The sequence below is a fragment of the Puntigrus tetrazona genome, chromosome 12 (genome assembly GCF_018831695.1).
Source record: "Puntigrus tetrazona isolate hp1 chromosome 12, ASM1883169v1, whole genome shotgun sequence".
NCBI lineage: Eukaryota > Metazoa > Chordata > Actinopteri > Cypriniformes > Cyprinidae > Puntigrus > Puntigrus tetrazona.
In genome coordinates this window covers 8,668,390-8,693,363 of record NC_056710.1, presented here as the reverse complement: position 1 = coordinate 8,693,363, position 24,974 = coordinate 8,668,390, and the positions used below count along the sequence as shown (strand labels likewise).

At 36.2% G+C, this 24,974-nt stretch overlaps 3 protein-coding genes and 1 non-coding gene across 9 annotated transcripts; 3 read left to right on the top strand and 1 right to left on the bottom strand.

Annotated features, from left to right (window-relative positions):
• Positions 1-173: 173 nt before the first annotated feature.
• Positions 174-5,453, bottom strand: rangap1b (Ran GTPase activating protein 1b). The gene is made up of 16 exons (XM_043254273.1): positions 5,346-5,453; positions 4,715-4,843; positions 4,488-4,615; positions 4,343-4,402; positions 4,088-4,267; positions 3,856-3,990; positions 3,150-3,308; positions 2,946-3,059; positions 2,739-2,838; positions 2,274-2,358; positions 2,030-2,159; positions 1,831-1,935; positions 1,639-1,741; positions 1,419-1,507; positions 1,212-1,336; positions 174-942 (listed from the first exon to the last, which is right to left on the bottom strand). Exons 2-16 carry the CDS (start codon positions 4,824-4,826, stop codon positions 864-866), a joined length of 1,704 nt encoding a protein of 567 aa, XP_043110208.1. The 5' UTR covers positions 4,827-4,843; positions 5,346-5,453; the 3' UTR covers positions 174-863.
• Positions 5,454-5,793: 340 nt separating this feature from the next.
• trnar-ccu lies at positions 5,794-5,866 on the top strand. The gene has a single exon. It is a non-coding gene; the product is annotated as a tRNA-Arg (tRNA).
• plbd1b (phospholipase B domain containing 1b) lies at positions 5,816-10,921 on the top strand. Of its 4 annotated transcripts, XM_043254276.1 has the most exons (12): positions 5,816-6,017; positions 6,149-6,155; positions 6,330-6,552; positions 7,090-7,173; positions 7,372-7,513; positions 7,689-7,829; positions 8,004-8,142; positions 8,223-8,423; positions 9,389-9,529; positions 9,629-9,814; positions 9,923-10,029; positions 10,171-10,921. In XM_043254276.1, the coding sequence occupies exons 3-12, from the start codon at positions 6,395-6,397 to the stop codon at positions 10,408-10,410; spliced, it is 1,539 nt and encodes a 512-aa protein (XP_043110211.1). In that variant the 5' UTR covers positions 5,816-6,017; positions 6,149-6,155; positions 6,330-6,394; the 3' UTR covers positions 10,411-10,921. The 4 variants fall into 4 exon arrangements, 3 of the variants coding, with proteins under 3 accessions (XP_043110211.1, XP_043110210.1, XP_043110212.1); XR_006252240.1 differs by having other exon boundaries at positions 5,816-6,155; positions 9,629-9,806; positions 10,171-10,312; XM_043254275.1 differs by having other exon boundaries at positions 5,816-6,155.
• A 457-nt stretch (positions 10,922-11,378) lies between these two features.
• kctd17 (potassium channel tetramerization domain containing 17) lies at positions 11,379-24,968 on the top strand. Of its 3 annotated transcripts, none has more exons than XM_043254245.1 (7): positions 11,379-11,901; positions 16,830-16,938; positions 18,239-18,330; positions 18,621-18,767; positions 20,038-20,163; positions 20,446-20,580; positions 21,536-24,968. In XM_043254245.1, exons 1-6 carry the CDS (start codon positions 11,548-11,550, stop codon positions 20,554-20,556), a joined length of 939 nt encoding a protein of 312 aa, XP_043110180.1. In that variant the 5' UTR covers positions 11,379-11,547; the 3' UTR covers positions 20,557-20,580; positions 21,536-24,968. The 3 variants fall into 3 exon arrangements, with proteins under 3 accessions (XP_043110180.1, XP_043110183.1, XP_043110182.1); XM_043254247.1 differs by having other exon boundaries at positions 11,383-11,901; positions 18,621-18,719; XM_043254248.1 differs by lacking the exon at positions 20,446-20,580 and having other exon boundaries at positions 11,382-11,901.
• Positions 24,969-24,974: the final 6 nt, after the last annotated feature.

Genomic DNA, 24,974 nt, shown 5'->3' with positions numbered 1-24,974 from the left:
CTATACTCTTTTCACAGTCGAGATACGGAGAAAAATCGCCAGACAGGTTTGCTGGACTCAGTGCAAGGCTCAGTGAACTTGGGGCATGCGTTTGGTTAAACACCAGTGGAGTGAGAGCCAAACTACAGAACATTATAAGTGATGATATTACAATAAAACACAGACATCATGACTTTTCTCCCAAGAAAAGAAAACTTTAATAAAAACAAAACGGAATGTTGCAAATATAACAATATTCAGTGCATACCAGTTGTAGGTTAGTATTAAATATACTATGTCCAAACATTTTTTCCCCTTCACTTTCACTCCCTTCTTCATTTCAATCCAAAGATTTTTATACTACTTGATTTTGGTTTTAACTGCACCACCAATAGCTCACAATATGGCACGTATCTAATAAAAGGCATGAGAGAGTGAACATGCTCGCAGCTCCATGTCAATGTGACAGTTTAAGTAATGACAATTGTTCAGAAATATCAGTTATAACATTACAATCATTTAAGGTTTAAGCGATAATTAAGTCTAATTATCATCCAGTGCCCCGCGCCCCCCCTTTTTCCCTTTCCATGTATAAAAAAATAGAAGCAATATTTCTAAAAAGAGATGAAAGAACACAACACTCTCATTCAAAGCTAACTGTCTACAGTTGAGCTGTAAGGAAATTCATTTGGGGTTAATTGTCATGAGGCACTAGTCATCACTATACTTTGCCAACCATTGCAGTCTGAGATCTGCATGCCAAAATGGATCCAGAAATCACTGAACATAGATAAACTAAATCAATAGTTTACAGAGCGTGTGTGTTTTTTTTTGACCCGTATTAATTTCAGTGGCTCTATAATCAGGGTTAAGATTAATAAGAATTAAGCAGTGGTCCTTTTCACCAATGTGGTCCTGAGAGCATCTCTGGCATTGCAGCAGGATTCTAAGACTTTGCCATTTCTGGAAAACAAACATGTACATATATGTAATGTCTTAAGATTATTAAAGTACACAGAAACAAAAAAAAGGTACAAAACTGTCACTAGAGTGGTAACCTTTTCCAATGGTATGTAAGATTTTAAGTACTAACATTTAAGGGTAAAAGAGGTACAAATATGTTAGCGATTGTACCTTAAGGTAACCTTAAAGTAGCAGTAATACTGTAGCTTCCTAACTTTTATTGAGTGCAGACAAACTAGACAAACATTATATTTTGAACACAAACTAACCGTGACACAAATTCTTCCAGAACTCCAGCCTGATCTGCTGGGAAAAACTCTTGTGCAGCTGCATGCTCCAAAGCAAGCAAGTGTCCAGGCATTACAGATACCTTCTTTATCTTTTTATCTTCACTCTGAAAAAGCGAGCAGCAATAATGAACAAAACTGACAAAATGGGGGGGAAATAAAATATCTGATCATCAATGAGTATAGCACCTTTAAAAGACCCAGGTTCACTATTAGTGAGGAGATAAAACTATAAGATTGAGAGTGGGAGTTGGAAAAGGCTTTCCTCAACAGGGCATCTGTGCAAAAAGATGAACAGATGATTAGTCACACATTTTGGAACAACATGAGGGTGAGTAAATGATGATAATTCAAGTCAATGTCTGTTTAAATGTTCACTTAAATGCCAATGATTACATTGCTACATTACCAGTGCTCTCAAAAATAGCTTGCTTTACTTCTGGTTCGTCTTCGTATACTGATGAAATCTTGAGAAAAACTTCAGACACCTTGCTAGCATCTAAAACGTCGACCTAAGAAGGAGAGGAAATTATTTAATGGGATTGGAAAACAAGTTAAACCATCCAGATGTACAACTGGACCTTATGAATCAAGGCTGTACCTGCTGCTCAATGAGCGGGATCCTTTTGGATCCAAGAGAGATTAGTTTCTCAGCTGATGGGGAGATGAGGAAGGACGTAAGTTCAGAAAAGCAGTGAGGCTCCTCCTGTGGAGAGGACAATGCAGGTAAACTCCAAATTGATCATCTGATGTAAAATAGAAACATCATGTTTCACAGTCCATTCAGGCATGCAGATCACCTTTTCTTCAATGACATCTTTTGTTCCATTGACACCATTTTCCTCTGCATCCTCTTCATCTTCCTTCTCTTCCTCTTCCTCATCTTCCTCATCATCATCATCATCATCATCAGGCTGTCCTTCATCATCACTGCATTAAGCACATCTTTCGTTATTGTAATTGTAAAAGTATTTAAAATACAATTATATGAATTCCCCTTCAATTTATTCATACAAACAAATCCTATACAACCCAGAGTAATACCTCAGTGAGCCCAGCAGATCTTCCATGTTCATGCTCTCCATCACTTCCCTGAGAGCCTCACAGCCTTCCTCTCCAAAGCTATTTCCTAAACAAGCAACCAGAAAATATCAAATTACCACAGAATTATATAAACAGCTTTTTAACCAAAGCTAACAATTTCTGTTAATGAGAAGTTTGAAAGCATGCAGCCTGTCATAATTGCGACAGAAATGCTTAAAACCTTATGTTGTGAGCCTTTAAATATTGTGACCGACAACAAGAGGCCCATTAGTCAGAAAGAAAACAAATTAATTCTCTAGTCTAACACATTTACAATTACTGTTGTTTTAGTCTAATATTTTTTGCGGAATGTTTCGATACAGTATAAGGCTTTTTTTAAAAGACAGGGCACCAGTAGTAGATTAAAGTGGGAAGGTAGGCATACTTAGAAGTAATAAAATGAAGTAATACACGATTGCATTTTACCATTAAGGTCCAGTTTCTCCAGATTAGCTTTGTCCCGAACAGCCTTTGCAACTACCACAGCTGCAGCCTCACAAATTTCTCCAAATGATAAATTCAGCTCCTAAGCAAAACAAATATTTTTAGACTGCTCACAGTATCTACAAACATTGAATAGAAGTGTTTGTGTGCGTTAGCTAGACCCAATGTTGGTATCATGCATCAGCTAACCCTGAGAAATGGCAGTCCCTCTCGAAGGGCCCCTGCTATAGCAATTGCACCTTCCGAGCGAACCAAACAGTCTCCAAAATTGATGACTTTAAGACACTGGAGGTGCCTAATAGCCTAAACATTGATTAAATCACAAAGACAGGCATTAATAAACATCTCTTTTATAATGTATTTTGTAGCATGATACAGAGTTGCGCAACATACCTCCGCCATGGCTATCGATCCTCTCTTAGTAAAAGTGTTGTCGTTGAGGTTGAGGACCTGAAGGTTCGGGTTGTGCTTTACGGCTGTGGCTAAAGCAGTGATACCAGAATGGTTGATTCCATTCTGTGGCATATGGACCTCCTCAAGACTGCCCAACAACTTCCAACAAAAAAGTCAAAGAAAGCGAAATATACAGTAGAATAATTACATTTTATGGCAGTGGAATATGTAATTTTGTTTTTTATTTCTTTTTAAGAAGTCACAAACAAACTTCAAAGGAGCAACATTTATTTAAAAATCCTTTGTAAAAATCACTAACATTTGATCAATGTAAATTCATGTATGCCACATAAAAGTATTAATTAAAAAAAGTTGCCCTCAAACTTTCAAACAATAGTGTAAATATATGTAAATATAATATAAATTATGTAAATATATTAGTGCTGTCAAATGATTAACCACAATGAATCACATCCAAAATAAAAGGTTTTGTTTACACACACGCATGTGTATTCATATATACATGATAAATAAACACAGCATGCACACATTACATAAAAACTTTTGAATGGAAATGCATGTTTGACAGCACTCATTTCTATTTATATATATATATATATATATATATATATATATATATATATATATATATATATATATATATATATATATATATATATATACACACACATATACAGCTTAGTACCTTAAATGCTTTGGCAAGTGCAGTTGCACCATCATTCTCCAGCCGATTGCGTCCAGCTATGAAGACTTTTAACCTCAGGGGGGAGCCAGCTGCACTGGACTGCTTGTGACATTCAGTCAAAGCAGAAGCAAGGACCTTTTAAAAAATAATAACAATAATAATAATTTAAACAACAAATAACAAAGTCCATCTGTTTCAAGAAACATTTTTGTTGATCTCGGCCTAAACTTACCATACCCCCTCCAATGCCCATGCCACAATTATTAAGCCTGAGCTCACATAAGGTATAGCAGGCAGAGCTCTTTAGCAGGCTTTCAATTCCCTTTACACCATCAGGACCGAAGGCATTGTCGCTTAAGTCCAGATGAGTCAGTCTGGCCCCTGATGTCATCAAAGCACTGCCCAATGATTTCTAGAAAATGTTGGAAATGCATTAAATCACAGCAAATACATTTAACAGAGCTTTTTGAGATGGATATTGTCTTACCAGAGCAGGTGGAATTTCAGAACGAAGGCGACCTGTGAACAAGTCACTCCAGTGGCATTGCTTAGTAAAAAACCCCAAACAAAAGCAAAATTAAAAAAGGCAAAGTCAAAGAGTGAACATTTTCCACTGGCAATTTAAAAACTACCTCCAATTCCCTTTTCGCTTCAAGAGATTTTGAAATTGCCTGTGCTGCTTCAACCCCCAACGTGTTTCCCTCTAATCTGAGAGACTGCAGACCCTGACACTGTTCGATCTCCTGCACCATCTCTTTCACTGCAACATCACAGAAAAGGAGGGAAAATTCTGAGTGTTGAGGTATATGCATTGACAAAGAAAAAATGTACACATCTGCTAACAGATTGTTTAACTCACCTGACTCTGCATTGTCCAACTTCAGCCCTCGTCCCTTATAATTTAATTCCACTTCTCCGACATGAGTCTTGGCCAGCGCCTCTGTAATCTGAGCAATATCTCCAGAGGCCATTGCTTTCCCTTTGCTTTCTGTATTAGTGAAGTTAATAAAACATTAACAGGAATCACAAAAATCTAGCACACTAGACCTTAAAAAACAGATAGATCGCGGATACACATTAATTTACTCATATATAAATTATATCTCACTCTATCGTACATGAGTAACGTTCTTTACATCCACGATTTTTAATTCATTACTATCAGGACTGTAATATTAGCTCGATGTGCTAGGCTGTCACTATACATGTAAATAAAAGACTGGCGTTGAAAAGTGTTCCTTAAAACAAGCAGTTGCACCTTGCAGCTCGAAATAGACGTTACTGAGTTACGTTGTCTCGCACAGCTAGCATGCTAATCATTGCATCATTGGTACAATGGCTGATACACACCGCTCAGGCTAGCTCAAAGAATTAGCTACTAAAACTTTACTCTCAACCAGTACTTTACACTAGTCCTTCCATCCTATCAACATTAGTAAATCTAAAATGCTATTGTTATTGATATTTTAAACATACGAATATCAACTTACAATGTTACCGGCGCAGATATTAAAAGAAGCCAGCCGATAACTAGCCTGACTAGAGAAAAACCATCACAACAGGAGGCACATGGAGGCGGCAGTTCTTTGAAAGTGCCGGTGTCACAGTCTTTTAGAATAAAAGCACCATACGTCCTGTTCTGATTTTGTTATTTGTTATGACATTACTACTCGTTCTGAATACACTATTTATTATGTAATGTTTTACAACTGGTAATGTACTGAAACAGAAATAATAATTAGTTATTAATCACTTAATACGAAAACGTGTATCTGAATAGCAAGTTATAATTATTTATTGATTATATACAGCATCTTTTTTATATAGGATGTATTTAATAAAACACCTAACTTTAAAAAATAAAATAATCTAATATCTGACGTACTTTTATTTGCTTTGCAGTTTTCTAAGTCACGAGTCAGAGAATATATGACGCAAGCCCCAGTGGCCTAATGGATAAGGCACTGGCCTCCTAAGCCAGGGATTGTGGGTTCGAGTCCCATCTGGGGTGGAAATCTTTTAAACGCTTAGCGATCCAACAGGTGACAGAAAGCTAACTGTAGGCCTAGAGAGACAAGAATGTTATGCGAAGTTTAGCCTTTAAGGTAGAAATTCGTCGTAGCGCTTACCTGCCACCGTATGTAGTCTATATTTGACTGAAGGTTTGTATATGGATTGAATAGCGCTAATGAGATTCATAACGTAAACTCCTTAATGGTGTGATTTGAAGTAAAACATGCATCGTTTTGCCGGGGGGGTTATTTTGTGCGTCGTAACGGCGGCCATCGTGAAGGTTCAGCGTAAGTGTCCTAAATAAACTTTACTCTTTCAGTACGTTTTAGCCGCGTGTCTTTTTGCATGTTTGCATAACATTAGAACAACGTGTTAAATTCATTCGGAAATTGGTTATCAAAAGAGGCGCTACCGAAACCCTATGCAGCTTATAATTTTTTTGTGATTTCTGTTCGCGCTAGATGTTCAGAGAGCCACCGTATATTGGGATGCTGTGCAGAGATCTGTGGTGCTGAAAGAGGACGCAATGGAAGAGGAAGGAGATGCTTTTGGTTATTTCAACGATAGTTTGTATGTTTCTGGATGGGGAGTGCTGGAAGTACAGGCTGGTTATGGACAATTCCAGGAGAACGATGAAATTACATATTTCTTGGCTGGATACCTTGAAGGATACCTTACAGCCCCGTAAGTTCAATACACTGACTAAGCCTTAGACTTCTAATAAAAAACAAAAAGAAAAAAGAAAACAAAAACAGATTGACACCAAATGTGGTATTTTGAATGCTGTTGGGATAATCAATTCACAAATATTAAAATAAATATTTTTTTGGACCTGAGATGGGTCAGGGCAGGCTTAATTTAGTCTGTTTTTGTAAATGAACTTCTTTAAAGCATGACGCAAGATTATAAAAAGACAGTATTTAAAATGTATTGAAAGGAAAAAATTTAATTCGCTATTGTTACAAAGTGCACTTAAAAAGAATGTTAAGAAAGATTTTAAATTTTTTTTAAAAATATATGTTTTCAAGAGCTGAAGTGGCCTACACTAACACATTTTTTAAGTGCACATTTAATATAATTAAACACACTTTTTCAGCTAGAAAGTAGGTCTAAGTTTTTTAGTATACTAAAATATTTTGTCATGGGTGTTAACTACAGCAATAATAACCAAAGTATACAACATTTCATATTATTATTATCTCAATAACTTTTTATTCACAGACAGATGATAAACCATTACCATAATATGTATCCTCAGATGATAAAGGATAATAGTGTTTTGAAACGCCTGAAACTCTTTATAAGGTAAGTTATTTATTTTTTATTTTTTAATTGATTGCACTATTCCACATTTAAAATGATGTCAGGTATGATCAAAGACACTTGCAGTGTATTTACATCTAGAGGTTTCAAAGACTTTCAAAATCTTAGAATTTTGTATTGCATAAACACCTGTATTACTAATATAAGATTATGTGTGTTTACTTCCATTCTTTAAAATAGTGAGCAGGACTCATGGACAAGAACACAAGTGAAATTACATGCGAAGACTGATCCTTTGTGGCATCATGTGGGTCTTCTAGTGGCTCAGATGGACGGACTGCATGCTGGAGCAGAGTACTGGGCCAAAAGCAGACAGGAAAAGGTCAGGAAACCTGAAATGTGCACACATCCGTTTAGATGTGCCGGACATCTCGTTCTGAAATAAACACTTCAGGTCAACTTTTTAAAAATGTGTATTCGTTCATTGACAGTGATGCCTAAATGTTTATAATGTTGTGTTAATGAGGAAAACTCCACTCTTGCAATTTGATTCCCAGCCTCTTTCCATGTTTGCGGTTCAGTTCCTCAATGGTATTGGGGATTTGCTAGATTTAATCCCTGTTCTTAAAAGGCGTTCCAACTCTTCTTCTGACTCCTTCAGAATGCCCGGCATGAGTCACTGCTCTGCTCTCATCAAGGTTAGAGGTAAAATGATGCCTTCACCTCATGACTATAATCACGCATTCTGATTTCGGACCCCATGACAGAGGTTTTCAATAGCACTAATCTGAATTTACGGGGCTGTCTGTTTTGGAAATGGCTTTGTTTCGGTGTGCTTTAGTCATTTGTTTTTTTGCACATTTTATCTGCAGATGTTACCTGGATATGAGAATCTGTTGCTTGGTCACTCCAGCTGGTACACCTATGCTGCAAGCATGAGGATCTACAAACATTGGGATTTGAAAAATAAACATAATGGAACAAGCAGACTGTCCTTTAGCAGCTACCCTGGTATGTAGAGGAATATTGTCTTCTGTATTCAAACTAACAATATTTTAGAACAATAAAACGGTTTCTTGTATCATTTCCAGGGATCTTGTCATCTCTGGATGACTTTTATTTGCTGGGAACAGGATTGTTTGTAACTCAAACCACCATTAACCTGTTCAACTCCTCCCTGTTCTCTCTGGTGACCCCAGAGGCTTTGCTTGCCTGGCAAAGGGTGCGCGTAGCAAATGCTCTGGCCTGCACGGGGAAGCAATGGGCCCAAATATTTTCCAAACACAATTCGGGTGAGACAGAGATGCACAAGGCAAATGTAGATGATAATATGCAAAAAATGTGTTCTGTATTTGCAGTGCGGTGTCGCCTTTCATTACTACTAAGCTGAAAGCATGCAGTTCTCTAGAATGTGACTGCATGCTGTAGCATTAAATTTCTCACCCTTAGTCCCACTCTTATGCTTTAAAAAAAAAAGCATGCGTTATATTTTTCAGCTGAACACAAAATAAGATACTTGGTTGGATGTTTCTTCATAATTGAGGTCAACTGGGTCCAACACGAGGACATTTTTTAAAATATCCTCTTTTGTGTATAAAGTCACACACATGCATGCATGCATATGTTTTGAAAACATTTATGTGTATTTTCATATGTGTGTATTAATAGCACACATACATATAGCATGTAAAGAAAACTATTGATGCACTGATTCCAGCATCAGTCTACTCCTTGTGACATTCTCCCAAGTGTTTGAATAGGCTTTGTTTGATAGTATTCTCAAGCTTGTGATCATTTTCCTACCCAATTTCTACCTTCTAGTAAACTCAACATTTATTATGCCGCAATACAGCACTCTTGAGAACAGCCACCCCTTTCAGTAATGACCTTCTGTGACTTACCCACTTTGTGGAGTGTGTCAATGACTGTCTTCTTGACCACTGCCAAGTCTTCACTATTATTGTGGTATTAAAACACAAGAGATATCTGGAATTTAAACTGTAGGAATGGTCTTTTAAGAAGCATTTTCTCATATTTTCAAATGTAAGCTCTAATCATCAAAATTAAAACAAACCACACACACAAAAAAACTTTTGAAATCTTTACATGCAATGAATCTAGAATATAGGAACATTTCACATCTTGAAAAAAAAATTCAAACTTTTTCACAATATTGTCATTTTTAAGATGCACCTCTTATATGTACTGTATATATGGCCTTTTTATTTTCAATTATTTTCTGAATGGGTTTTTTCAGGGACCTACAATAACCAGTATATGGTGGTGGATCTGAAAAGAGTTTCACTTGGAAAGCAGATTGAGGATTGGAGTCTGACTGTTACGGAGCAGATTCCTGGTTTGGTGTTGTATTCTGATCAGTCACAAGCTCTGCGTCACGGTGAGGAGTATTTTCAGAACAAGAAAAGTAGTATGATCAGTCCATTGGAAATTAATTGGAGAGTAAAATTGCACTAAAGGGAAAACGTCATTTCAATAGGTTACTGGGGATCCTACAACATACCTTTCCACTCAGACATTTACCGAATGAGTGGTTATGGCGTGATGTGGAAAAAGTACGGAGAAGACTTCTCATATGACCTCTGTCCACGTGCTAAAATTTTCCGCAGGGACCAGGGAAAAGTCACTAATCTGGACACTTTGAAATATATTATGAGGTACAATGGTGAGTTTAGGTTTTCTTCTTGGAAATGACTTAAACTGTTTTGATCAAAGAGATCTAGCATCTTGTTAATCTCACTTTTTGATGAACAGCAGCTCTTTGTCATATTAGATTACAGAAAGGACCCATATTCAAAGAAGCATCCTTGTAAATCCATCTGCTGCCGAAATGACCTGAGGCTCCGACGACCTCATCCAGGGGGTTGTTATGATACTAAGGTACAGAAATGGGTCATTTTGGTCTATGTTTTATTATTACATAAAAACTAGTAAGGATATAGTGCGATTCTAATGGAGGCTGCATGCATTTACGCTATATAAATAAAAATGATTGATTGATTGATTGATTGATTGATTTAGGTTACAGATTATCACATGGCCCAGATGTTTTCAGCTGAAGCTGTGAACGGACCCACTACTCAGAATGGTCTTCCACTCTTCTCTTGGAGTCGTTTTAATCGGACAGCTCATCATGGGCTCCCACAGATGTACAACTTTACTTTCATCAGCATGCAGCCTTTGCTCTTTGGTTCCAGAGACCAAGCCAGGACTGATAGGCCTAGTACAGCATATGAACAGCAGTCTAAAGGATACAGATGAAAGACTTGGAACGGATTTAATCGACTTAGCATCAGATATTTACAAGCAGCTTCGTAAAGTCACTGGGTACATTTTTGCCCCATAATTATTTATTTTTTTTTGTGTGTGTGCAACTGAATCCATAATACTTCCAATTAGTGCTGGGCATGTATATGCAATGAAGTAAAAAATATTTGCCCTAACTTGTGTTAATGACAAAGTTCACGCTCGTGGATATTTACAAATTATCAATAAAATCAATGTTGACATTTAAGATTAAGATAAGCTGATCTGAACGATGTGAGACTCTGCGGTGTTCTTACTTTTCCACTGGAGAAAGCAACAGGGTCTGTTAATGTAAAAATGTCCTAAGAGACAGATAGATTAGTTTATTAAAAGCACAGAGATAAATTAGGCATATGTTAAAATATTTTATTTTATATTATATTTTATGTTATTTTAGAAATCTGTTTTCTCTTTTTGCAAGCTTAATAATTTGTAACTACAGACTGAATAAACATTTACTGAATTTACACCATAAATTGATGTTTAATTTCATTGTGTTGTTCATATTAAGGGGTCAAACGTATGAAACCGTTAGTAAAAAGGCTAAAACTGATTAAAGTTAATATTCTAATCCATCTTGATATTCAGACTAGTGGTTGATGGCATTGGTACGCAAGGTCACTTTAACAGCATTTACCTTTTCCTCAATCTTGAATATTTACTTGACTTGTTCCACTTTTGCTTTAACAGCAGCACTCGATCCGCATCCACAAGCCTACTTAGGTTTGTGTCAAACCTGACAATCCTTTTATCAGAATAATTTGAGAATGTACCAAAAAGCAAGTCGATTAATGCCCTAGACCTAGTGGAGAATCTTAAACATCAATTGCTGTTGCTAATACATAAATACATCCAGCATCCCAGACTCTGCGCAGGTTTCTGCGTCAAAAGTGCATCAACGGGCAAGTGGGCGGGGCTTACACATCGCAGAATACGAGCCAATCAACCGCCGCGCTTATTCTACTTCTATGATACGGACGAAACCGGTAGCACGCCGCTTCACCGCGGGACACAGAACGGCATCAGAACAGCATCCGAGCCGCACCGACAGCCCGCTTATATACCGCCCGCCAGCCTCAGTGTAGTTCCCTAATGGCAACGGAGGACAAAGGAAAAACGGCGGCGCCTCAGGCTTTACCGGAAACGGGATCCCTCTCAAGAACGAACAGCAACCTGAACAATAATAACAACAACAATAATAATAACAAAGACAACGAGGGAAGCGAAGGAGCCACAACAGGCACATCTACTGCTGTTGAATCCGGAGGGGCAGAAAATATCATAGGAAACGGTTCAGCGGTTAATACTGCCGGAGGTAATAACGGCAAATGGGTCCGTCTCAACGTCGGCGGGACGGTGTTTCTAACGACACGACAAACGCTGCTAAAGGAGCAGACTTCATTTCTGTACCGACTGTGTCAGCAGCAGGACTTGCATTCTGACACGGTAAGACAGCAGTGAGTGGTGTTAGTGTATGACTGTGTATTAATGATGCAGCGGGGGTCTTCAGTCAGATGGATGCACACGTGCTGCGCCGCTTAATAATGCGGACCCCCAGTGCTTGTGCAGCTGAGCTGCGTCGCAGTTATTTGACAGAAATGTACATATTTTACTCCACGATGAATCGTTCAGACAACGTGGCCCGCCTGAAGCTGATTTTGAACCGAGCGAAGTTCCTAGATTATCAGCACATCATCGCCGGTCTGAATGTCACGAATAGCGTATTTAAAAAAATAATGATATTATAAAAATAATAAAATGATATAAATTACACATTATAAAACATTATAAAATAATGATATAATTATTATTATCTATATATTTTTAATATTTAGTTTAATATTTAATAATAATCTGTTTAAGATTCAATAATAATGACGATGTAATGTTTAACATTTACATTTTATGAATGCATTATTAATCAGATAATTTAAAAAATGATCACAACAAAACAGTCAGTTAAATGTAAATAAGGAATAAAAATTGAAATAAAATTCTATATATAGGTAGTTGACGCTTTAATGTGTCCTTTGATGTAACAGAAAAAAAAACTCTTTCTCATGTTACTTGTTTTTTTTTTTTGCTGTCACACCATAAGACACAGCCCAATTTCTATTCGTCAACTACCCATATACTTTTAAATTAACAATCTGCCATTATTTACTCACCCTCGCGTCATTTCAAACCTGTATGCATTTCTTTCTTCTCTGGAGCACAAAAGAAGATTATTTTAAAGAACTCTGGAGCCAGCCCTTTGATGTCCATCCTCGAATATCTTCTTTTTAATGTTCCACGGAAGAAAAAGTAACTCATACAGGTTTGGAAAGACGTGAGGGTATGTAAATAATGAAAGAACTGTATTTTCGGTTGGAGTATCTTTTTAATGTTAGGATACTTGTTAAACGACCAAAGTGAAATGAGGCCTATGATAATCCAAATAAAGCTTCCCTATCTTATAGAACTGATCTGTCAGAATGTAGAGCACATGCCAGGAGTTCCAGTGGGACCAAAAAAATATCGCTATACGCCAACCCTTGTGTGAAGGGGGTCTTATCACTCATCCACTGCAATAAAATGTTTTCTTCTAGCAGCAAAAGTTAATATATTACATAATTTCATGTTGGCAGATGGCTTCATGTGTCTGCTTGGAAGGCACAAATCTAACCCTGGATGTAATTCTAATTTTAATTCTTATCTTTCCAACACCTATAATGTGAAATAAGCTACCTATATATGTTTTACATTGTTTGATTGTGGGGTGAAACGTGAGCTTTATGCATGCACAGTATTTTTTTTTTTTTTTTAGCTTCCAATTACTCTTAATCGTAAAGCACACAAAAAGTATTTTTTTCTTAACAGATGGTACTCTGCCTTCACGGTATCCACCCCCTCCCAAGCTATCCTCTTATATTTCCTCTTCTTCCACATTCAAAGTGCCTCCATCCCCACAGTAAGTGACGAGGCACAGACAATCTCCCATCACAGCTCCGTTATTACTGGCCTCTGTGGTGTTTTGTGCTCTCTCACTGCTCATGTCACTCTTCTAATAAGATTAGAGTCACGGCACCTTGAAGACTCCCAGCCCTCTGCACAAAAATATCTATGGAGGCTTCTCTGTTCTATTTCTGGCCTGGTCTGTTCTTCATTGGTAGTTCACGTGCATTTAAAGAGTTGAAGTTAATATAAAGAAAGAAACTGTTTGGTTAATACATTCTTCAAAATATCTTTTTATGTTCCACAAAAGAAAGAATCTCATGATTTTGGAATGAAATGTGAACCTAGACCACAAAGCCAGTGTTAAGTCGCTGAGGTATATTTATAGCAGTAGCCAAAAATACAGTGCATGGGGCAAAATTATGATTCTTTTATGCCAAGATTGGTAGGATATTAAGTAAAGATCATGCTCCACGAAGATATTTAGTAAATTTCCTACTAAAAATATAAAAACAAAACAATATGCATTGCTAAGAACATTATTTGGACGACTTTAAAGGCAATTTGTCAATATTTGAATGTTTTTGCACCCTCAGAATCCAGACCTTCAAATAGTTGTAGCCAAATATTGTCCTATCCTAACAAACCATATGTCAATGGAAAGCTGATTTATTCAGTTTTCAGGTCATGCATAAATCTTAATTTTGAGAAATTGACCTTTTGACTTGGTGAAAGGGTGAATAAATGATGACAGATTTTTCATTTCTGTGTGGACAACCCCTTTGAGACATGTCTTACTTTTTTGTCATGAGGAGGTATGGACTATTGTGAGTTTTATTAGGTGCTTTCATTACTTGTTAAATGAAAATGTGTTTTTAACTTAAGCTAGAATAGATGAAGTTCAGATGCTGTAAGGGATTTACGCGGCACGGGTTATTATGCAGTTCTGTTTTGAAATTAATAAGCTCTTTGTTTGCCTACCAGGTATTTCCCATGGGATGCAGCTAGTTCCCCATCGGGACTTGGTTCTTATACTTCCTTGTGCAACTGCAGAGTTAAATGTTAACACAATATAAGCACGGACAGATGAATGTGAAATTAGAAGGCTGAATTCTGAGCATTTAAGGCATAAACAGTAGTATTATGTGTAAAATCCCTTGTGCGTTCTCTTGTTCTTGTGAAATCCCGAGCGGGGGGACAGCTTGTCTCTTCTGACTCATTGCAGGAGTCATGCGCAGGTGTTGTCATGCCTGCTATCAAGTCTAGTCATGTCTAATGTGAGGCTGTCTGCTGCACTTGCTGTTTCGAAAATGGGATTTTGTGTGCGTGTGTGCATGTGCAAATGCTGCTTTTTTTTCCTCTGTGAGATTTTATGGAGCTAATGGAAGCATTTTGATGCTTCTTTCGAACTGTGCATCCGATAATTTGTTCGGTGTATGCTATGTATGCTGTTTGTGTCCATGTGGTGAACTAGAGTGAGTCACATGCAGGGTCCAAAATTAATGGAAGGTAAGATAAGAAAATTTTTACCAGACAGAAATATTTCATATGGGCCATAATACTATGTTTTACATGTTTTATTTTAAACTATACAATACTGGTCAATAATAATATTGTAGGCTAATTGTTTTAACAATGTGCGATTTGACAGTATTGATAATGTAGCAAAAAACATTCAAAACACCCCAACAAAGTGCACGCATATACATTAAAGGAGAGCTACTGGACTGGACTGTTTTACTGAAGTATTTATTATGTTTATGGACATGGAAACATTTTAGTTGTGTGGCTGTCTATTGCTGTCAGATAGCTCTCCATTTTCATCAAAAATATATTTATTTTGTATCTAATTTGTGTTCTGAAGATGAATGAAGGTCTTACGGGTAATTAATGAAAGAATTATCTTTTTGGGGTGAACTAACCCTTTGAGTGAAGTCTGAAGACACCCCTATTAGGAAGGTCACAATAAAAAACATTTTTACAACAGTTTAATAAGCAAGAATTGAATTAAGAGACTTATGATGATTTAGACACCATATTTCCTGCTTTTGCGTCTCTGACCAACATGAAGGTGTTTCACATTTAAAATATCTTTTTATTATTTAAATCAATGAAGCCCAGACATGTTTCCTCTGCATTGCAAATATGGATTTAGTTCATATTAATATAGTAATATAATACACTGATTAAATGTATAAGTCTGACTCAAAGGATAATGGACACTCTGAGAAAACAAAAAGGATTTATAAAGGTAAAAATGTCCATAAAATCAATTTTAAATTTATTGAAAAATACTAATTTGGATTAGTGTGAACTGACCACACAGAATGTAGAAGAATACCAAAAACTTTAGGAGTTATCTGTCCATAGCGGTCCTTAAGGTACCAGCACAATAACACACTCAGCAAAATATCGTCTAATTATCATTATTTATAAAATCCCAGAAAATATTGCGATAATCAAAAAGACATTTATAATTAAAAAAAAAATCTATTTCAAATACTTCTGTTCTTTTAAACTTTCTATTTATTAAAGAAATATTAAATATCTACTTACTGCACTGTTTTCAGTTGTTGATAATAACAAGAATTATTTCTGAAGCACTAATCAGTATATCACAATGATTTCTGAAGGATCACGTGACTTATCTTAATTCAGCTTAACCATAATGTTAATATATTGACTTATAAATGCATTAAAAATGCTATTATTTAAAAATAATGTCATTAAAATATTATTGGTTTTAGTGTATTTTGGTGTAGGTATATTGTTCATGTTGTGAATATGCAGTGAGTTATCTCATTTATGCTTTCTTCTTTGTCTATTATAGTGGTTTTATAACATTGCAGTGCCTGTCTTCAGTCTTGCCAACATCTTTGTCTTTCTTTTTACCTTTATCACCCTCGTGTGCTTCTCTGCACTCCCTTTTTCTCTCGCTGCTCTTTGTGGGATTTGAGTGCTCATGCCCTGGGCTCAGTTGTGTAATGTTCTCTGTAGGGCATGTTGTAGCCTACATGATGTCCTTCTCTTGCTAGAGCTGTGCCGAGCTCTTAAGGTTAATTCATTGCAGAGAGGAGACCCTCAGCCATTCTGGGACAAATACTGCAGCCATGCTAATGTGACCTGTCCTGCGCTCACTGCCACTTTCCGCATGCCCCGTCCTTTAATGTTCTTTCCTCTCTTGTGCCAAGTCACATTTTGATCCCCTGGGGTTATGTACTGTTCAGAGCATCCTGTACCACTGTTAAACAGCTCTGAGTCAGTGCTACATTTACATAGGGATTTTCCTAACAGCCACCACATTATTAAATATTAATTTGACCTTTTTCGTAAAAAGCACATTAGGATTAAACAATAATATTAGGCTTACATATTTGATTTGCATATTTATATGGCACATAATAAAATGTCTAATCATCAGCTGTGATCTGTTTGTGTAGGATGAAACTGGTGCTTACGTGATTGACCGAGACCCTACCTATTTTGGTCCCATACTCAACTATCTGCGACATGGGAAGCTGGTTTATAACAAGGAGTTGGCAGAAGAAGGTCTGTTAATTTATTTTCTTAACCGTTGTCAGCAGGGGCGGTTCTAGGGTGAGTGGATATCAGGGGCTTAGCCCAGAGACATCCAAACCTGTCAGAATACACTTGAAATAAAATAGATTTAAAAGTCACATCGGCTAATAAAATTATAATAATGAGAAGTAATATTTATCTGCAACAACTGTTGGAGAGCTGAATGCTACGTGCACGCGCAGCGTTGTCATGGTAACGTTTGGTCCGTCACACCCTTCATCAAGGCAGTTCCTGACGCTTATATGAGACAGAAATGCCCTACAATACCTAAAAGAACACACTTCAAGGGCTCTTCCTTTGCAACATTTACTAATGCATTATTAAAATCAACAGTTGTGCTTGTTAGCAGTTAATTCTGAATGAACATGAACTAACAGTAACTATATTATCATTAACTAAAATTAAGACAGATTTGTACTATAATGTCTTGTTCATTGTTCGTTCATGTTAGTTAACACATTAACTAACATTTAACAAATTTTCGGCTTGTATTTTTAGATAATTTTTCTTTTTCTGCCGAAAACAAAAAATGCCATTTTCGGACGATCATTATCAGTGGCAGAAATTTCAGTCCATTCCTAGTAACAAGATTTTTTTGCTCATGATAATAAAAAGATAATAAAAACATTCTGGGCTTTAGCCCTCTTAGTCCACCCTAGCGCCACTCCTGGTGTGTATATATATATATATATATATATATATATATATATATATATATATATATATATATATATATATATATATATATTATTTTTTTTTTTTTCTATTTATATACTGTTACTTTATTAGCATTTATATACTGTTATAGTATGTATTACTATTTTAAATTAGCTTTTATTTTTATATATTTTTGTTTTTGTCATCTTAGTACTTTCAGTTAGTTTAATTTCACATTTTTGTTGAAGGGTTATCATCCATTAGTGATGTTTAATTTTATTTGTTTTATTTCAAGCAAGAAAATGTTTTAGTACTTTTAGCGAACCGCACTATTAGATTTCATTGTACGTTACTTTTTACGTTTAGATTTCCTTTGCCTTCATCTAATGCTCACTCTAAAAACACTAATAATTTAAAAAACACAGCTGAATCTAATATTTAGCAAATATCAAAGTTTTCATACTGTACATTATAATATAGTGATGCCTAAATTCACTTTACAGCATATTATTTTAGTTTTTAGTGTTTTATTTGTATATCTAGTCAAAACAACATATAACTGTAACTAAATTCAAGTTCAGTTTTTAAAAGCAAAGTGTGTCTGTGCCTTAAGGTGTCTTGGAGGAGGCAGAATTCTACAACATCACACCGCTGATTAAATTAATCAAAGAGAGGATTCTTGAGCGAGACTCCAAGGCCACACAGGTAAATGACCAGGGCCTTTTTCATGTCTCCATGTAGCTTCATTTTCTAAAAGAAATAGCATGTTTTGATTTTTGCAGCTTCTTCATTTTCTCTGTACTGTATTTCTGTCCATTTCAGTTTCTACTGTACATTAATGACGGTATTTGTGTGCTTATGCAACAGCTGTCAGTTTCCCGCCCACTCTTGCTTTTCTTTCCGTACTTGCCTTTTGGCATCATCCTCTACTTCCCACCACATTCCTTTTTTTACACTACACCAGTCTTCACCCTCTCTCTCTGTCTCTTATACAGCAGGTACCACCAAAACACGTGTACCGAGTGTTGCAGTGTCAGGAAGAGGAGCTGACCCAGATGGTGTCCACCATGTCGGACGGCTGGAAGTTTGAGCAGGTCAGCGTGCGCGCCTGCCGAAAACCCCGCCCCGGACTGCTCTGGACTGTGGGTTGGACTGACACTGAGTCGATTTCCCTTCCCCTGATCCTAATGCTCCCAGTGTCCAATTCTCCCCTCAGATTCAGAGTCCAGTAATGTAGCTAAAGTGTGAAACTAAACTATTTGACATTAGCATTCAACAGGATTTTACATGGTCAGTTGCACCAAACCTTCTTTTTTGGTGAAATGACAAATTATATAATATTCTAGCTTATCACTATGTAGTTGGGCATAGCCCCACTGATATTGTGAAGATAAGTTTGAAGTAATAAGGCTGATTTATCATCCACCATGTTCCAATCTGATGCGTTTCTTATTCTGTGACATGTCGTTCCAATCCAGTATGCATTTCACTTATGTGATATGTTTAACTTTTAAACATCAATGATAAGTAAGTGATAATTTACATCCAGTTGGCAGTATTTTGCACGAATAGCCGGCTTTGATGTACATTATCCTGCTTATTATACAGTTACTTCCCACATAAGTAAATAATTAGACCCGAAATGTTAATTTAAGTTGAAATAATCAAGTGCAAAGCTTCTGTGAAGAAAGCAGTTGCTAGCAAGTGTCAAGGATACAGTGCTATCATACCACTTATTGCACAACGTTTCACGACATAAATAAGGTGATAAAAGATATTGATTTAAGACTATAGTGGTTTAAAATTTTACCACCTTGTTAGTTATCTTTTCATTTATTTCCATATACAAAAGTCGTCGCAAAATGGCAGCAACCTTGTTTGTATGAAATGAGAGACCGAGTCCTTAATACCAGGCCTTAATTACGTAATAAGAATTATAAGCATAATATTGAATTGGGTTTCAGTATTTTATTAGTTAACCAAACGCAAAGCTCCACCACAAAGTGAATGGTGCTGACTGCAGTTACCTGGATGAGCCTGTGTTAGCTTTAAACAGTTGATATCATGGTATAACAAACATCTGAATTTCGTGAGTGACCATGCTATCAGCGCTATTAACACACTATACTCCTCTGAGAAGTTGTCTACTAATTACTAATACTTTAAAGAACAGCCATAAAAAAACTTTGGAGATAAATCACACTCAATTAGGTAAACCTCATCAATAGACCTCTAGTGAAAGAATAAAGATGTTTTTGGTACAGCTGACCAGGCATTGGATCCATCTTGATGTTTTCCTTTATTTCCTTACCCCTTTCCTCTAATCTTAAGTATGTGTCATAATGAAAGACTTCTCTCTCTCTCTCTCTCTCTCTCTCTCTCTCTCTTTTTGGCTGTTCCTTGCTTTTCAAGATGGTGAACATTGGCTCATCTTACAGCTATGGAACAGAGGACCAGGCTGAATTTCTCTGTGTGGTGTCGAAAGAGCTGCATACATCGGGTGGAGGTTTGGGGACAGAGCAGAGCCACAAGACTAAGGTTGGAGCATCTACAGACAAATAATCTAATTTTATGCTCTCTGTGCCATCTCACGAACACTGTAAAGCACAGTGACTCATTCCTCAAAAACATGCGTACAACCCACAAAATCTACATCTCTTCATCTCATTTAACATCAATAGCCTTGATATCCATTCACACTTCTACTCTTCACATATTCATAAATCTTTTTCATTTTTTTTTTTTTGCTATGCCATCATCTGTTGTGCCGCGACCCCTCCGGTTTCTGTTCACCCTGTTGTCCACTCATAACACAACTAGACCTCGGACACACAGGAGGAAGATGGAGCGAGGGAGGAAGAGGAGGAGGAGGATGAGGAGGAGGAAGTGGGAGAGAGAAATGCCACCCCCAATGAGTGGATTAGAGATTAGCAGAAACTTGTATCAAAGGAATTGGTGAGGAAATCCTGTCATGTTGGTTGTATTAGTAGTAGATGTACAGATTTTTAGTAGTCGGAGGGTTTCGGTGAATTGCATTTCAGTGCACCAAATTAAAAGATCACAATTAAACAACAATAAAACTAAAAATAGAAGCCTTCTTATGCACGTATTACTTGTCTTTTATAAAACAGTGCACTGAAATGAAATGCCCTTCACCTCCTAGCAACTCCGAAGCATGATTTTCCCTTTAAAGTAATTCATAAGTGCACAGATAAACTATTGTGCACCTTGAATAAATATAGCTTTAAAATGGGGTTTTTAGCACAGGTCATCAGACCAGAAACGATGACCGAATGACTCAACTGAATGACTCTTTAATTTTAGCACAGCGTTTGTTCCATAAATTGCCATTGAGTCACTGCCATCTCCACCCATATCCACATCTTCAGCTAAATTATTTTTGTATTACATGAAATATACAAGGAGACGTATTTCACACTTTTCCAAACAGAAGTTATTAGTAATTATATATTTCTATAGACATACACTGCTGTTCAAAAGATTGGGGTCTAATATTTTAGTGTTGTGTTTTTGAATTCTCTTATGCTCATCCAAGGCTGCATTTATTTGATAAAAATACAGCAAAAAGAGTTATTTCACGAAATACAAGTTATTACACTGCTTTGTGGAATACTCAATTTTGATTGGTCAGTAGCCACAAGGTTTGTTATTCTGAGATAACAACCGGTAAAACTAGTAACAGCTCATACAAATCATCTTGATTGTGACTCATCTTTTGTGGCTTAAAACGCTTAACTGTGAGTTAAAATAGAGGACTTCAACATCAATTTCAACGTATGGAAAATACTAAAGTTTTCAGCAGTAGCCAGAAGATGACTTGAATACCACACACACTTGAACGGTACTGCATTTCTTTTGTCTATAATGCCTTTTTTCAATTCTCTTGCAGCTTTTCCAGATCCATGGGTCCCGGATGTAGGATACAAAGAGTTTTATTTTTCTAGACATCCATTTTATCATGTGCTCATGATGCTGTTTTTATAGCCATACTTTTTTAGATTTGTTGACTTGAACAACGGGTATTAGCGGGAGGCAAGAACTTCACATCCAGCAGCAAAAAATGTCATTGTTTTAAATTGAAATGTTCCTGAAAACAAAAGTCACCTAAGGTATTAAAGAAGAACACAGTTTCAGTCTTAGTACATGACCAGCTACCAAAGAGTGCAACCTAGTTATGGGACACTACTCAAGAACATAAAAATGCATTTAAAAAAGTTAGTCTGGTTTAGTCAGGAAATACATTGTCATCAAGGATGGAAAGACTGTGTGGATTTGAGGCCGTAATCCGTTATTTAGTGTTTAGGTTAGAGTTTAGGTTTTACACATTTACTATTGCAGAAGAAGGGCAGCTCTGCTACATGAACAGGTCACGTCCTGTTCCATTTAGCATTGGCTGTGGGTAAAGTGCCAGCAGTGTCACCCTGGCAGACCACCAGCAGTGCACTTTAGCCCCATTTACAGTCTCTGGCAGTTCATTTTGATAGTCGTTGGCGCCAGCTAGAAGGTCAGGGTGTCATTAGAGGTCACTGGGATACTGTAGTTCTGGTTATGTTCGTATACCGTATATGGATTTCTAATAGGTTTTAGGCTCAGTTTACTTAAAGTGAAGTTCAGATAATGTGCTGGAATATGATACCGTGTCACTTGCTAATGTGTTTTGTGTGAAGGCTAGATTTCTTTCAAAGGAACAAAGCCTGGCAGTCGAAATCTTTCAAATCAACATGCCTCGATTCAACAAATGATCAAGTACTTTTTGCTCCCTTTAGCCTACAGCTGTGCAAATTAGCATTCTTTGGGATATTTATGTGCTGTGGGCTGGTTTGCATGCCTAAGCTTGTTTATTATTAAATATGCTTAACAATTTTGCACATTCGCGAAGATACAGTGCCCCCAAAACATGTTTGGACACTTGAGCCGTAGTTAAACATGGATGAATGTGATTGCGTTATGTTACAAACCAAGTGGCTGATAGCACAAGCACACTTTTGAAGCAAAACGGTTCTTCAAAGGATGTTTATTAGGATTTTATAGCTACTTTAACAGGACACCAATTTTAAAGGAGCCATTGACGTTGTACTGTAATAAAGCAATAAACCCTAAGGAGCCATGGTTTACAGTGAATTTATAACAGCCAAGGGGCATATTAGTGCCTAAAATCTTCTTAGCTGTTATAAATTTACTGTATACCACAGCTTTACAGGGATTACTGCTTTTATAAAACGGTTATTCCATATACCTAACAAGATGTCACAAAACAAATAAAATACAATATTAATACAAATATTCATCAGCCACGTAATATAGTTCCTCAGAAACGGTTGAGGCTGCTGAGCAACACGCAGAGGCATATGTAGAGCAATTTACAATGAATGTGGCTCAACCAATCAGAACCAAGGGCCGAAACTATTTGTTTTATAAGCTATCTTATAAAATAGCCTACCTTTTTAATTTTGGACTGTAGTAGCAAAGAGAAAGATATAATGGGTTCATGTGCTGGTTGAACCGAGGCACTAAATCAGTCACTTATGCTGCATTAAAGAGCGCCAAATATTGTTTTTTGAATGTCGTTAAGAATTAAGCAGAATTTTAAAGCTGATACTTACTAAAATGTAACAGAGCACAAAGCTTATTGCGATTATTGGACAGCAAGTGCACTACGAATATTATGAAGTTCACCCATCTACAGAACACAGCATGTAGACTAAAGATTTTGAGAAGTAGTAGTACTGATTATAATCGGTAATAATATTGCTAATAATCTGTGAAAAACAATGCATTTCAAAAAGGCGGGGCAGATAAGAACAACTATAATGTATGGTATGTGGAAAACAATTTGATATTTTTTTTTAAGCTAAAACTAAAAGTATTTTGTCACACTTAATACACAAAATACAGTTTTTTTAGCAATGTCATATGACCCCTTTAAATCATAGCATGTAAATTTAGTGGCAATCTCAGTAAGAATTTCACTCACAAATTCATATTTTTGGTTGCAACCTGGAGGCCTGTATATACAGTACATACATAAAAATAAAAAAAAATGCTTTGTTCTGAGAAAAGCTCATGTTTTATTTGTTTGCAGATGCCACTTGGTTTGTATTTCCCACTGAATGCAGTCAAATTCAATTTTTGAAATGTGACATAAGTGTTTAGAACCTATATTTGGATGGGTAAAAGGATTTTGTGTCATCATCTTTGATGACAACATTATCATTGTCTTTTTGTAAACATCTGACCTATTATTATAACTGCATTTTTACAGAGGAAAGAGGCGTTTGCAAACACTATTTTATAGCTCTGTGTTACTGGGTCAATCAATTCTTATTCTGTCCTCATTAGCTACCACTATGTTCCAGAACTGTGAGCATAATTGTTTCTAGACACAGAATAGATATCACAGAAAGAGATATCAAACTCTTAACTGTGTAGACTGATGTATAGAAGAAGGAAAAGTTTTGATACAACACATATCTTATTAGTGTGTTAGTGCTGTACACTATAGTAAAATCTTTCAGTTTGTACTGGTGTGTTGAACAAATTTTATCACTGCATTAAATTTCATTATAAAGGTATGTTTTAGTTTTAATGTTTATCTTGTTTGTGTTAATAGCAACCTTTTTATATGGCCTTTTTTATAATCATACTGTGCCATTTATCTATTTATTTTAGTCTAATAAATGTCAGGTTATGTTACCTGTCAAGGCACAGGTAATATTATGGTTTATATTGAATTTTATTCTGCAGACACACAATGTTAATTTTATTTTTTTTATGCCTTTGTTACATGTATGTTATGTTTTCTAGTCAAAAACATTGTCATTGTCATCAAAATGACCCCCCTTTATTTTTGACAAATGTTATATTTATGTGCATTGTTTATACCATTTTTTCACTGCTCTCGCATTATATTTATTTATGAAATATGGGATGTGTATTGGCTTATTTTTATTTTATTTTTTTTGTGTTAAAAGTGACTTTTTTCCTTTTATAAACGTCCTTTAGATGTAGAATTCTGTACATTAATTCATACTGCATAATTCTTCATTTTTGATTAGCACTGAAAGCACATCTGCCTGTTGAAACAAACCCCTCAAGTTAATAAAAAAATGTAGTAATAATTATTAAAAGGGTTTTGTTGCAACGGGGCACAGTCTCTTAGTAGTGTATGTATGCCAAAGAAAATTAGAATAATGTCTGTTCAGCTGAGAGAATATCTTTTAGCACGGAAAACAGTCGTTAATTAGATGTCCAAGCAGCGTCGTTGTGTATATAGTTATCAAAATGATTTCAATAAAGTTTAGAGTTTCTTTTTAAAAAAAATACTCTGC

What these genes read in the sequence shown, in the direction of transcription:
- plbd1b (XM_043254275.1), top strand. Translation starts at nt 6,092, where the DNA reads ATGCATCGTTTTGCCGGGGGGGTTATTTTGTGCGTCGTAACGGCGGCC. An exon ending in CCAAAAGCAGACAGGAAAAG is followed by an intron (nt 7,514 to 7,688) that starts GTCAGGAAACCT and finishes TTTGATTCCCAG; the next exon opens with CCTCTTTCCATGTTTGCGGT. An exon ending in GGGGTTGTTATGATACTAAG is followed by an intron (nt 10,030 to 10,170) that starts GTACAGAAATGG and finishes TGATTGATTTAG; the next exon opens with GTTACAGATTATCACATGGC.
- kctd17 (XM_043254245.1), top strand. Translation starts at nt 11,548, where the DNA reads ATGGCAACGGAGGACAAAGGAAAAACGGCGGCGCCTCAGGCTTTACCG. An exon ending in GAGACTCCAAGGCCACACAG is followed by an intron (nt 18,331 to 18,620) that starts GTAAATGACCAG and finishes TCTCTTATACAG; the next exon opens with CAGGTACCACCAAAACACGT. An exon ending in AGCAGAGCCACAAGACTAAG is followed by an intron (nt 20,164 to 20,445) that starts GTTGGAGCATCT and finishes TAACACAACTAG; the next exon opens with ACCTCGGACACACAGGAGGA.
- rangap1b (XM_043254273.1), bottom strand. Translation starts at nt 4,826, where the DNA reads ATGGCCTCTGGAGATATTGCTCAGATTACAGAGGCGCTGGCCAAGACT. An exon ending in CTGAAATTCCACCTGCTCTG is followed by an intron (nt 4,268 to 4,342) that starts GTAAGACAATAT and finishes AACATTTTCTAG; the next exon opens with AAATCATTGGGCAGTGCTTT. An exon ending in TGAACCTGGGTCTTTTAAAG is followed by an intron (nt 1,337 to 1,418) that starts GTGCTATACTCA and finishes TCGCTTTTTCAG; the next exon opens with AGTGAAGATAAAAAGATAAA.